The sequence below is a fragment of the Octopus bimaculoides genome, chromosome 2 (genome assembly GCF_001194135.2).
Source record: "Octopus bimaculoides isolate UCB-OBI-ISO-001 chromosome 2, ASM119413v2, whole genome shotgun sequence".
NCBI lineage: Eukaryota > Metazoa > Mollusca > Cephalopoda > Octopoda > Octopodidae > Octopus > Octopus bimaculoides.
In genome coordinates this window covers 166479465-166493290 of record NC_068982.1, presented here as the reverse complement: position 1 = coordinate 166493290, position 13826 = coordinate 166479465, and the positions used below count along the sequence as shown (strand labels likewise).

The following is a 13826-nucleotide window of genomic DNA, read 5'->3' as shown; positions in this document are numbered from 1 at the left end:
ATTTATCTGTTTTATTTTATTTATTTATTTATTTTAGGTTGAAAACCAAATAGTAACTCAGCTTGATGTACTGGTTGAAGGTGGCTGTGGTGATGAAGAATACATGGAACTTATGTATGAAATGTAAGTATTTTTAGAAATATCAAATTACCAATAAATATTTGTGATGAGTTTTTCAGTTGTCATCCATGCTTCAGGTATTTTACTCAGCCATTGAGTTTTGAATTTAGGTGAATGTATTTGTTAGTTTGATAAAGATTTTTTCAGATTTTCCCATAATTAGGAAATTATGATATCTGTGAAAATTACAGATTCTTTCTAAATGTTATATGGTATATCATTATATATGATGGCTTTGGGAGAAAGGCCGTTACTAGTCCTGGAGGCACACAATAAGCACCATTCATTCATGTGTGTGTTGCTGCCAGAACTGCCTGACTGGCTCTCCATGCTGGTGGCACGTAAAAAGCACCATCCAAACGTGGCCAATGCCTGTGTTGCCTGACTGGCTCCTGTGCTGATGGCACGTAAAAGGCACCCACTACACTCTCAGAGTGGTTGGCGTTAGGAAGGGCATCCACCTGTAGAAACATTGCCAGTCTCTAGTCAAACCATCCAACCCATGCCAGCATGGAAAACGGACGTCAAATGATGATGATGATTCCATTGTTGAGCATTTTTATACCTTGAAAATAAAAAGTTTCCAAGACTTATTTTTTGCCTAGAAGCATTTCTTCATGCACTTTCACCTATAAGAGAAAAAAATATGAAAATGTACTATTTTCTATTTGTATGCAACTTACATTATTGACATTATCAAGTCTTAAAATTAATAGACTGTCGGAATTGTTAGGACATCAAACAAAATGCCTAGTGGTATTTAATCACTGCTCTCTGTATTCTGCATTTGAATCCATCAAGGTCAGCTTATTGGGAGTTGATAAAATAAAATACCAGTACAGGAGTTGATGGTACCAACTCACCCTCTCCTTCAAATTGCTGATCTTGAACATAAGTCAGAAATCATTTATATAAACTTACATGGATCCTAATTTTAAAAAAAAAAGCCTTTGTGTTCTAATCTCAAGCTACTTAGAAGCTAATATAAAACATTAAATGCTTGTATATGAATATTAATTTTTAACAGACTTGATCTTTATCAAAAGAATGAGTGGCATACATCTGGAAAACAGTAAAGGTGCAAGCATGGTTATGTGGTTAATAGGTTTACTTCTCAACAATGAGGCTTTGCTTTCAATCCCATTCTGTTGCACTTTGGGAATGTGTCTTCTACCATAGCCATAGTTAATGAAAGCCTTGTGAGTGAAATTTAGTAAATGAAACTGGGGACATTCATTGGGGAAATTATTGCTGTTTTTGGGTGGTAGACTTAATTTGTCTTGAGTTTAATATCACTACCTGGCCATGGGGGCCTTTAGTGAAATCCACTCAGTTGAAAGTGCTCAAATCAGATTTCTCATCTGATAGTAAGCTACTTCTTTTCTTCAAGCCTTAATCAGTCTTGGAGATCCTAAATAAAGTCACAAATATTGCTCTTCTGATAATGTCATAACTTTTTCTTTAATATTTCATTGATTTTCTGATAACCTTTGGAGGTATCACATTTTCTTGATATAATTCATTTAATATTTCTATCTATGTTAGCTTGAAAGATTTATTTGAAAAGCATAAACAGATGGCACAACAAGGAGAGATATTTGTTGAGATGATCCGTAAGCTACTACAACGGCTGTTACAGTATAGAACAATGATCCAAGATGAAGTTAAGGATCATAGAATGAGTTGTATTGTAAATTTGTTGGTAAGTTGTACTGATTTTTTCCTCTCTGACATTTACATTTTCTATTTCTGCTTTTAAGAATTTCTGTCAGTTACTTCAAGTTTACATATTGGCTGCTATTTTAAGGTAATAGGCTACTGAGCATATGGCAATGAATTTAACTTTTTCTGTAGGTGGTGCATTGTGATTTTAGTTAGGGTATCTGTTTGCCTCAGTCTGCTTGATTGTAACAACAAGCATCAGTCTTACTTCATAAAAACATTCTGCAGTAAAAATACTGAAATCTAGCAGTTCTCACACTAATATCTAAATTAACAGTAACTACCCCATTCATCTTGATATGTAAAAATAGACATTAAAAAAATTTGAGTTAGCTATATAGATATTGGTTTCAAATTTTGACACAAGGCCAGCAATTTGAGGAAGCAGTAAGTTGATTAATCCACCCGTGCTCAACTGGTACTTATTATATTGACACCAAAAGAATGAAAGGCAAAGTCGACCCTGGTGGCATTTGAACTCAGAATGCAAAGATGGGCAAAATGCGTAGTGACATTTTGCCTGGTATGGTAACAATTCTGCCATAGCAGAAAATAACCATAGCGAGGGACATTCCACAGTTGAATTAGAACAGTCACAAACAGTGAAAGAAGACATGCACCCAACACCAGAGCTGAAGACACCTCCGAAAGGGGGTGGCTCCGCCACGTCAAAACAGTAGAGGAGTAGGGGCCGAAACTGGACGTGGTTCCTCCTGATGATGTCTTGAGCTAACTGGATCCTATAAAAGAGCTGTTGTGGTAGCAGACCACGAAACATGGTTGAAATTCCTCCATTCCTCCAATATCATGATTTAATTTTAAATTCATATTTTATAACTACATAATTTAAGGCAATTATTTCATGAATTAAATAATAAAAAAAAATCTACACTGGACAAAGTGTTTTTAAATTATTGTACCTCACTCTAATAATTTATCAACTGAATTTTTAGGATAACTGCTTAGTTGTGAATGCAAATGTCCATTATTTGAAAATCTCCCTATCTTTCTGGCATGAAAAAAGATGTAAAAATTATATCTTTTTTTTTTTCTGTTTTTTTTTTGTTTTTTTTTTTTGTTTTTTTTAATGGGATGATAATGTAAGTTAACTTTTATCTTACAATTGGTTTCATTATTCAATGTTTTTTGTTTTCTTTTTAAAGAATTTTTATCATGAAATTTGTCGTGAAGAACTATATGTTCGCTACCTGCATAAACTGTGTGACCTGCATTTAGACTGTGATAATTTTACTGAAGCTGCCTGTGCCCTCAACTTGTATGCTAATATGCTTGAAGTAAGTACAGAACTACAGTATCTAAAAAATATTTCCTCCCACCCAAGTTTCATTTTATGTTTTGTTAGGCAGATTGGTAGAATCAGTTGTGTCCATATATCTTTTATTAGTTGTGTCCATGTATCTTCTGAGTTTGAACCAGACTGAGTTGATAAAATAGCTACCACTGAAGAAATAAAGTTTTAAAAAATATTAAATAAAAAAAAAGTTACATCTGGACTTTATTTAGTAAAGCAATGTGTATTGTTTTATATATATTTATAAATGGTGTTTGTGTCTTGTTGAATACATGACTAATTTATTAATATTTCATTTTCTTGTTAAGCAGTAATGTTCTTTTGACAACTCTAAAAATTCAAACAAAATAACAAATCCTAATTACTTCAACATTTTGAGTGGTTTTTATTGTTTTGCTACAAGTATGGGCCCTTACTGTTTCAACCATGTTGAACAAAAATAAAAGGACTATATCAATTTTGGGGGGACTATATTATTTTTTTCAGCTTAGTTTATCATTTCTCATTATATTGAGTACTATTATTATATAAAATATGTCATTGGGAATTAAATATGATTACCATTAAATTCATAATAGTACAGAGGATCAGTGACAATGGCCTTTAAATCTAAGGAAGACAGTTCTCTGACAGCAGACTTATACATCTTGATGTTAGTATACTTGAGATTGATAAGTGTTTTTGATGGATGAGAGGAAAGCAAAAATCTTCTGCAGCTTTTCACTTTCTGTAACTGAGAAAGCACTTGGATTGCGAAAACCTTAATTTATCTGTAGCAGCCTATTATATACTACTCTGTATAGACATCACTTAATAACAGATAACCTTCTCTACCAATTTACTACTGCTTGTTTAAATTTTAAAATTTCAAGCATATGAGAGTATGTTTGAATTTTTTCTTTCTATTTTTGTCAGTATCTGTAAGTAGGAATATTATATTTTTTAAAATTCATGAATATTTTATTGGTGTTTTGGTGTGAATTTCAATGTTTTGCTATATATGGAAGTTGCACTGCTGAAATCAATCTATATTATATACATATGTTACTGAGATAGTATTACTGATATTCTGTCATTTTACTCTGTGAAAAATAAAAAGTATTATTAAAATGCTCTCTTTAACATTACATTTTGATAAAGCTCAAGGAAAATTTAATGCAAATTACTGTTTTTATTTTTTATATTTATTTTAATCTTGCAAATATACTTTCTTGCCAAATGAATGTATAATATCTTTTATGTTATTCAGTGGTCTGATAAATCAGTTCCACCTGTACTAATGAGTCATCAGTACCCTGAGTACCAGAACCAATTAACACTGAAAGAGAGGTTATATTATGACATGATTGATTACTTTGAGAGAGGCAAGGTAAGTATCATTATGTCTCTGCTGATAACTCTTGATACACTGCTATAATAGGCTAATGACAGTGAGCCCTATTTAGTCATAGTCAACATTGGCATCTTCCTATTTACATCATCATCATCATCGTTTAACGTCCGCTTTCCATGCTAGCATGGGTTGGACGATTTGACTGAGGACTGGTGAAACCGGATGGCAACACCAGGCTCCAATCTAATTTGGCAGAGTTTCTACAGCTGGATGCCCTTCCTAACGCCAACCACTCAGAGAGTGTAGTGGGTGCTTTTACGTGTCACCCGCACGAAAACGGCCACGCTCGAAATGGTGTCTTTTATGTGCTACCCGCACAAGCCAGTCCAGGGGCACTGACAACAATCTCACTCGAAAATCCTACGGGAGCCAGTCAGGCGGTACTGGCAACGGCCACGCTCAAAATGGTGCATCTCATGTGCCACCCGCACAAGAGCCAGTCTAGGGGCACTGGCAACGATCTTACTTGGCTTGCCGGGTCTTCTCACGCACAGCACATTTCCAAAGGTCTCGGTCATCATTATTATTTAGTATCTGTGTTCCGTGCCAGCATGGAACATTTACAACATATTTCAGTATAGAGGTTAAAAGCTAAGTAATTATTATATTGCTTTTGCTTAAATCTGAGAAGAGTAATCAGGTCTACTATTCGAATTTCAGTCTCAAAACTTTTTAGGGGCTTAGGATTGCTGATGGCTAAAACTGTCTTTGCATATTTATCCATGTAAGACTTATGCATATCGAATGAATGAAGGTTATTCTACTTTTATTTTATCCTTCCCAAAATTTGATATGGGGCTCTCTCATAGTAGATATGAACATTGAAGATTCTGTATAAAGAACAAAGTTTCAAATTCACACTCAGACCCTAATTGTCACTAATGATCTCAAGATGAACCATATTCCATTTCATGTTTCACTTCAATATCTCTGATGCCTTGTACACATGTAAAAATTTATTTTCAAAGCTTCTTTATTAATGCACTTCTTAAGTGCAAATCTTGTTTGTCTAGCCCAGTCAGTTTCTGTTTTTAACCATCATATTTTTCTTTTTAACTTAATTCATAAGTTCTAGTGTTTTTAATTAATCACATATATACACTCAATACAATCTGCAATACCTGAGCTCTGTTTGTAGCTTTAGAAATATTTTATATATGAGTAACAGGTATTACAGATTAAGAATCAAGTCCCTAAATATTGTTTTGATTCTTTGTTTAGCAAGTTTTTGTTTTTATTTTCCATCAATAATATCCTTTGGATAATTTATAAATGTCACAACTGCTATTTTATTCTTCTCAAAACATGATTAAAAATCACCAATTGTCTATGTCACATATAAATTGAGATGAATAAAATATAGTTTGACAAATGTAATATCCGTAAAATTATTGCAAATATTTTTTAGACAGATTTGTCTAAAACAATGTTCCTTTTCTCATTCTTTACAAGAAATACCATTCTTCTTGTTGAATGCCTGTTATCATTGTCATTAGCAGCAGTATTTCTGTATAAATATTGAGATCACTTCTTCAATAAAGCCATTCTTTTTCCAGATGTGGGAAAAAGGAATTGAACTGTGCAAAGAACTAGCAAATCTCTATGAAAATGAACTCTTCGATTATGAACACCTGAGTGAATTACTGGTATGTATCACTTTACCATAGGCAACTTATATATCCAAATGATGCATTTGTTGGTATTGTTGTCATCATCTCTATACATGGTTGACTGAAATGTTTAGTATTCTCATAGAATGTTGCCAATATTTTGTCTCATTTATAGAAAAGGCAAGCTGACCTATATGTTCAGATCATGAAAACATTGAGATATGCCTCAGAATATTTTCGTGTTGCTTATTATGGCAAAGGTTTTCCATCTTTTCTTCAGGTTTGTAAAGTTATATTAAATTTGAAACTTATTATTAAACACCTTTTATTCTTAAATTTAGTCTATTTCTGGGTTTTTGCCGCTTAAAACAAAAGAGTAACCATCAAATTGTAAATGATTCCTGGATGTACTGCAAATATTTCAACTACAGAGTAGGATGCTCTGATAATAATACTTAGAATATCATGCATTTCAAACTGTTATATCTTAAACATCTAAGAGAAATCTAAGTTTCTTTGTTTTGGTCTTGAATAGATTTCATTCAAGATAACTGTAATTGGTAACTCTTAGAGAGATCTTTTAAGTTATATGTTCGAGAGAATTAGAGAGTGTGATTCTTGCTTTTAAAAGTAACATTTGTGCATCAACTTTGTTTTACATTAAAAGATTGTTGGAACTCCTTGGGAGCTCCTAATGTTACCAGTGGAGAATGGTATAGAAGATTGTGCATAGATGTGTATGAAACTAGTTACCAAAAGAGGTGAAGCAGATTCTTTGAGGACATCACAGTTGATAGGATGAATATTTGTATTGCTTCATGTTCAACAAACTTTCCACTATCTTAATGTTGAGGACTGTATATTTTAAGCAAAAAATTTGTTGTCAACACTGCAGTTGGGATTGTACAACTAAAACACAGATCAAATACTACTCCACCAATTATGCCAGGCATCTTACATATGCTAGTTTGGCTACTTAACTATCATAGGTCAGATAAAACAACCAGATTATCAACCTTCTTACTAGCTCAGTCAGTGTTTATAAATCAATCGTGTTAAAAAACTTTCTGTTGCCCAAACTTTTCTTAACTGTTATGTTTAATTAAAATAATCTCTTTCATCTATTTAGAACCAAGTATACATTTACCGAGGGAAAGAATATGAAAGGCTTACAGACTTCAGTGCTCGTTTGCTGACAATGTTTCCATATGCCGAAGTAAGTTGTGAACAGATTATATAGTATATAGTGGCCTTTAGGTTTCAGTTTTATAGTAATCTTAGAATTTTTAGTTGTTTCTTTTGAAATATTCAATACATTCAAAAAATATCTTACCAAAAATTATTTCTTGAATGCCAGTTATCATTAGCAGCAGTATTTGTGTAAATATTGAGATCATTTCTTCAAGAAATATTTTGAGAAATAAATTACTGTAGCAAATTTGATGAATATAGATTTATTGGAATCAGAAGTTATTTTGTAAAATGGACAGTATTCTTGTTGCCTTTTTTTATGTTAAGAAAATTCAATGTTGTCCATATTTTGTATGTCTAGTTTTGTTTCTTTGAGTCAATGCTTTATGTTACAGAATTTAGAGGCTGGTTAATAAGCATTTGTAGAAAACAAATTATTTATCCTACCTACTTTTCTCTTCACAGAAACTGACCACTTTATCCACTCCAGGGGATGATATTAAATTGTCTCCCAAACAGTGTATCCTTTCTTTCTGAATGTTTCATTTTATTTTACTTCAAATACAGAAAATGAAAATATTATTGCTAGTAATTTTTAAGATATTTCCATTTGTTTATATACAGCTTTTGTGTTTATATAGAATGTTAATCAATTAAAAAAGAAATCTAGTCTTGGTGAATTCCTGCATTACATCTAATAGTGCTTAAAATTTGCAATGTTGTGCCATTTTATGTTTCTTTAACTAAGAGACAGACCTGCAGATTAATGCAGTTACACCATGTTTAGATCTGAAAAGTCAATTTAAGAACAAGACAGTGAGTGAATCAATCTTAAGGTAAGTTCTGATCTTACTATTTTGTTATTTCATCTTACTGGTTTATATTGATCTTCATGCAATGACAAGTGACCAAAACCATGGCGATATGTTGTGCTTGAGAAAACTTGTTAAACCAAGTGAAATCATAGTCATGGCTATTGCCAGTATCATGTAAATGGCACTCATGAGATCATAGTTGTGGCTGTTGCAGGTTCATATAAATAGCACCCATGCTAGTGGCATGTAAAAAGTGCCTATTACACTTTTAGAGTGGTTGGCGTTAGGAAGGGCATCCAGCTATATAAACCATCAGCCAAATCAGACTGGAGCCTAGTGCAGCTCTCAGTCTTACTAGTTCCAGTCAAACTGTCAAACCCATGCCAGCATGGAAAGTGGACATTAAATGATGATGATTTTCAGAGTACTGACTTGATTTTTAACTTTTCTAATTATCAGCTACTATATGGTCAATGAAGTCCAAAAGTTTACCTATTCTCGACGAATGGATGACAATGTCAAAGATGTGAAGGTAAACTTTCAATTAGTGTTTTAAAATATTTCATAACAGATAAATATGCATAAAAAATATAATCTTTAGAAAAATTAACACCTTTATTTCTAGCAGTAGTTTTCTTTTTATTGATTTATTGTATAGCTTAAGATAGTTTTAATATCATTCTATATAGTTTATAAAATCAAGTGACTTTTGTCACAATAATGCAGGTTAACATTTAGCATGCTCTACATTTAGTTGTCTTATTCATTGTTTAATTTGCTAATTGTGTTTCATTAATATTAAGAAATGCATTTAAAAAATGTTTATATGTTATTTGTAATGCAAAGATTTTGAGCCAGTTTTCTAATTTTTATTGACACAATCTGTTCTACTTTATAGGACATGTGGTTGGAACGCACAATTTTAGTTATATCCCATCCACTTCCAGGGATTCTTCGCTGGTTTCCTGTTGTCTCTACTGAAGTGGTGAGTTTGAAATTTCCCTTACAATTTTATCAGTTTTTTAAACCATCTTTCTGTGATACATAATAATTTTGTTTTATTTTCTGTTCAGGTTGAAGTTAGTCCACTTGAAACTGCAATTGAAACGCTAGAAACAACAAATAAGAAACTTCAAGGACTTATAGGCCAGCATAACAAAGATCCTAGTTTGAGGGTTGACCAGCTTACTATGTTATTGAGTGGAGTTGTTGATCCTGCAGTTAACAAGGGCATTCTCAACTACAAAGTAAATATGCTTTCTGAAATCTTTTCCATATTTCTTGCAAAAAAATAGTTACATAAACATTTTTTTGTCTTTACTGCACTGTTGTTTGATAAAATTTTATATTGCTAGGAGACCCTGAAAATGTATGAGTAGTTCTACCCAAGCTTAGACAAGCAAATAGATAGTAAAACAAAATAAGCAAATATAGTATTAAAAAAATTAAAACTGATCATAGAATCCATTTTGAAATTTATCAAGAATTTAAATAGACTAGTAGCTAACATTTTTCTCTATTAAGTTTGTATCTTAAAATAATACAAAAGATTCTTTCATAAAATTGTGATGGGAAGTTTTAATTTAAATAATAAGATTTTTAAATGGGTGATTTTGTAGGAATAGAAGCAGTGTCAGATTGGTTGACTTCGAAATGGTCACTATTTCATTCTAAATTTTCAAGGAATTCTTCATTTTCATGATAATTTTTATTTATTATTTATTTATTTTTTTTAATTAAAAGCAATACAGTTTCTAAGTTCCTTTTATTGTATTTTCATTCACTCTCTAGGAGTTTTATTCCGCTGAATTCCTAATGAACCATGAAAATGACAAAAATACTGTTGACATGATTTCCAGGCTGAAGAGTTTAACTTTGGAGCAGGTAATTTCTCATTTTTTTTTTCTTTCTTTCTTTTTTGTAACTATTTTACGTTTTTAGTAGATAAATAGAAATGTAAGTTTTACTTGATCTTAAAAAAATTATATTTTAAATGTTTATAATGATGTAAGTTTTGTATTTTCTGCTATTCCCTAGGGTGCTTTGTTGAGAGATGCCCTTCAGGTACACAAACGGCTTTCTCCTGAAGGAATAAAACCTTTACATGCTCATATGGAGCATCGGTTTGTTAAACTGTGTGATTGCATTGAAGAGGAATGTGGTTTGCGGGTAAGGAAAATTTAAATGCATTCATTTCCAATTGGTTGATGCTTTGGACTTTAAAATTTGTTACAGACATTTCTGTCTATTTATGCTTTATTGTCAGCTTGTTTTATAGGTTATTTTGTGGTGATGGAGGTCATGCTTTTCCAGATCAAGATAGGGACTAGTATAACTGAGTTAAGTTAACGCAGTCAGTATTGAGTTTGAAGTCTTGTAGGTTAATATAAGCAAGTTAAGAATCGTTCTTAGGTTGGCTCTGTCTGAGCTATGATCAAATGCTTTCCAGCTATGGCCACCCAGTTTCTTTTCGTGTGGATTACATATCTAGGACTACATAATCCAGTATATCACTCCATTTCAAAGATGGCTTGATTTTTAATGAGGGAGATTTGGTTACTATTTGCAGAAGATCAAGCAACCACATGGAAGCTCCCTCATTTGCTTGACTGCCTAATTAAGAGTTATAAAATGTTACTGAGAAGTTAAACATGGTAAAGGAAGGAAGAAAAGCAAGTACTCTGACTAGATTTGAGTGAAAGTGTGACAAACTCAACAGATTCAGAAAAGCAGTTACTTGTGGTTGAAAAGGAAACTCTAAGTTGCCGGAACAAATTTAGCTAATTAGTCACTGGAGAATCTCCATCAGGGGTTAACTGATTGTTTGATTTATGATTTACAGTGTGAAAGTTTGATTTGTGTATTGATGAGGAGTGACTAGCTTTATATGTTAATCATTTAAAAATAAGCTTGAGCCTCTTGTCTAATATGAGTGGAAGATATTAAAAATCCTAGTGATATCCTTGAGATAATACAGCTTATGTTATTTACAGGTACAGCAAAATAAACTTTGTCAGACAACTAGGAAATCACTGAAAATTATGTTGATTTTACCATTCAATCAATTGATTTGGATGGATCAGCAACAAGATATATTTGCAGCTATGAATAATTAGCATAAAATGAAATTAATGTGGTCAACTAGACTAACTACAGTGTATATGAGGCTGTATATGAAATGTGGAAATCTGTTGTTCAGTGAGATGAGAGAGTGAGTTCCTGATGGAGGCATTGGAGTGCTTGGTATATGTATATAGTTTTACTTCCATCCCACCATATTCACTTTGTATTTTCATTTATATATGTAAACTGGTCTTATGAGCAATACATCCTCATAGTTGGTGCAAAGATTTTGGCATCATACTGGTTGTGTAGGCAGATCAGTCACCAACTACTTTGTATTCCTCTTTTAAAATGCTCATTGGAGAGAAAGTGTTTGTATTTTTGCTAGCACCTAAGAAGCTTTAAAGAATTCACAATGAACTCAAAACTTTGAGCTCCTGATTTCTTGGGAACAGTTGTTTGACTAATAAATTTGTGTTTCTAATTTAAATTGACAGATTGCAGAGAAAGATATCACCAATGCCATGAGAAGAAATCAATCTTCTTTATCAATGTCCTCTTCTCCAAGATACAGTAATAGTTCAATAGTAGCTATAGCTGAGTAAGTAAACAAAACAAGCTTTGTTTACAATAACACTTTTTTTTATTAATTTCCTTTTTCTTTTTTAATTAATACCATGTTAGAAATTCTTCATTTTGCCAGAATATCAGTTATTTTTGAAAGAAGTGGTATGAGGGCTTCTGTGTCACACAATTCATTCATCCAGCTTGCACTGGTTTCTCTAGATGAGCAAATGGTATCAATATGTGCATGATAGGCCTATGTGCTATAATTTCCTTCACACTTGTGTACAACTAAAATTTTGTTTATTGAATAGTTTCCTATATATATGGCTAATGGAAATGCTTATCTATTAAATGTGAGTACCTTTTTGTTATGCTTACATTCAGTTAGCAGTGACTTGCAAACCAAATTTAGTGATACCCACTCTTTTTTTTTGTAGAAGACCAGTTTGAGGATGGACCTAATTTTATCTTTGAATGTTTACTTCTAGGATGTCAATATAGAAAGGGGCTGTCAAAGATCTGAAGTATAGATTTTTAGATCTTCCTACTTATATTTTTGATTGTTAATCTTTCACACATATATGCACACAGTTAACTAGTATTGCCAGATATCAAATATGTAAAGTCTTTTCTTTTTCTGCTAAACATAAATGACTTTAGAGCCCTGTGTTATTATGTTGCTATTTTTGTATGTAAATAAGAAGCAGTGAGCAAAAGATTAATTGGGAGTGAAGAAGGGAACATAATATATTCATTTTTTATTGTTCATTAATACTTTCCTGTTATCTTCAATCTATATCTCTGAAATTTCATGGCTAAAAAAATGCTATAGTAATGAACAAGTCACTCAATGTGTAGTGTTGCCCAATTTGCCAAATATGTTGGAACCATTGTTTTTTTTTTATTATTTTTTGTTTGACTCAAAGCAAGTTATTCTAGGAAATGATTCATTTAGAGACCATATTAGAAATAAAATCTTATTTGTAACAAAGTATATATTGATAACATAGACACTGCAAGACTATGTATTAAGTCATCCCATGAATAATGTGGCTTTTTTCAATTGCATGAACTAAAGTTGGAAGGGGACAGAATAAACTACCTACATCAACTTGCTATAAAAGCAGATAATAATTTTACCTTTTTCTTATAGTGCAAGTTTGAAGAGTGCAGTTCGATTTTAACAGTTATTTTTTCAAAGTTATGATGGAAGTGACAAAGGAGCATATTTGCCTTTATGAGTTCTATAAAGGCAACAATGCAAGCAATATTAATGCAGTATATGGGGATTGGCTAAAAGCATAAGTCAGTGTCAACTGTGGTTCCAGAAATTCTGAGCTGGAAACTACAGCCTAGATGAGCCTTGCCCTGGAAGATCTGTAGAGCTCGACAAGGACGTCCTGAAAATCTTGGTGGAACAAAATCCCATTATAACTGTTGAGGAACTAGTAGAGGAGCTTGGATTTGGTCATTCAACCAGACATTCAAGTCAGTGCTAGAAGGAAAATGACCATCTTTGGTTTCAAGACAAAAGATGTTCTTCCATCAGGATAATGCTCAACAAAATACAATGAGGATGACATTCCAAAGGCCAGAGCAGTTTGAATGGGAAACGGTGCCCCACCCACCACATTCGCCAGACATTGCTCCATCTGTTTATCAATTATTCTGCAGTCTTCAAAATCATTAGGATGGAAAAAAATATAAATTCTGCAGACAAGGTCAGAACAGTACTGGAGGAGTATTTTTCCATCATGGACAAGTGAATTTTAGAAGAGGGGCCTTGCAAGTCTACCACATAGATGGAAGAGCATTGTAGAAAATGGTGGAGAGTATATTTTAGATTAAAAAAGATCTTTGCTTATCTCAATTTTGAATAATAAAAGAAATATGAAAAAACTGCATTATTCATGGGATGACCCAATATTATGTCATGTATCAACAGTTGGCATTGTCATGTTGGCAGTTTGTGGAAATTCAAAGTGCATCACTTTGTGTGCGTGTATGTAATTGCATTACAAAATGTAGTGAAA

The 13826-nt window shown here is 32.5% G+C and overlaps 1 protein-coding gene across 2 annotated transcripts in view; it reads left to right on the top strand.

Moving 5' to 3' along the window:
• LOC106881525 (dedicator of cytokinesis protein 1) overlaps positions 1–13826 on the top strand; it is a 184512-nt gene that overhangs the window by 157750 nt on the left and 12936 nt on the right. For both annotated transcript variants that reach the window (XR_008263483.1, XM_014931942.2), the window contains exons 36-50: positions 38–123; positions 1666–1822; positions 3006–3137; positions 4404–4523; positions 6104–6193; positions 6333–6437; positions 7287–7373; positions 7814–7868; positions 8103–8184; positions 8623–8695; positions 9062–9148; positions 9237–9410; positions 9955–10047; positions 10201–10332; positions 11724–11827. Coding sequence is in view for 1 of the 2 variants with exons in the window: in XM_014931942.2 (XP_014787428.1) it covers positions 38–123; positions 1666–1822; positions 3006–3137; positions 4404–4523; positions 6104–6193; positions 6333–6437; positions 7287–7373; positions 7814–7868; positions 8103–8184; positions 8623–8695; positions 9062–9148; positions 9237–9410; positions 9955–10047; positions 10201–10332; positions 11724–11827 (1577 nt within the window). In the remaining variant the exon portion in view is untranslated. The remainder of the gene's footprint in view (positions 1–37; positions 124–1665; positions 1823–3005; positions 3138–4403; positions 4524–6103; positions 6194–6332; positions 6438–7286; positions 7374–7813; positions 7869–8102; positions 8185–8622; positions 8696–9061; positions 9149–9236; positions 9411–9954; positions 10048–10200; positions 10333–11723; positions 11828–13826) is intronic.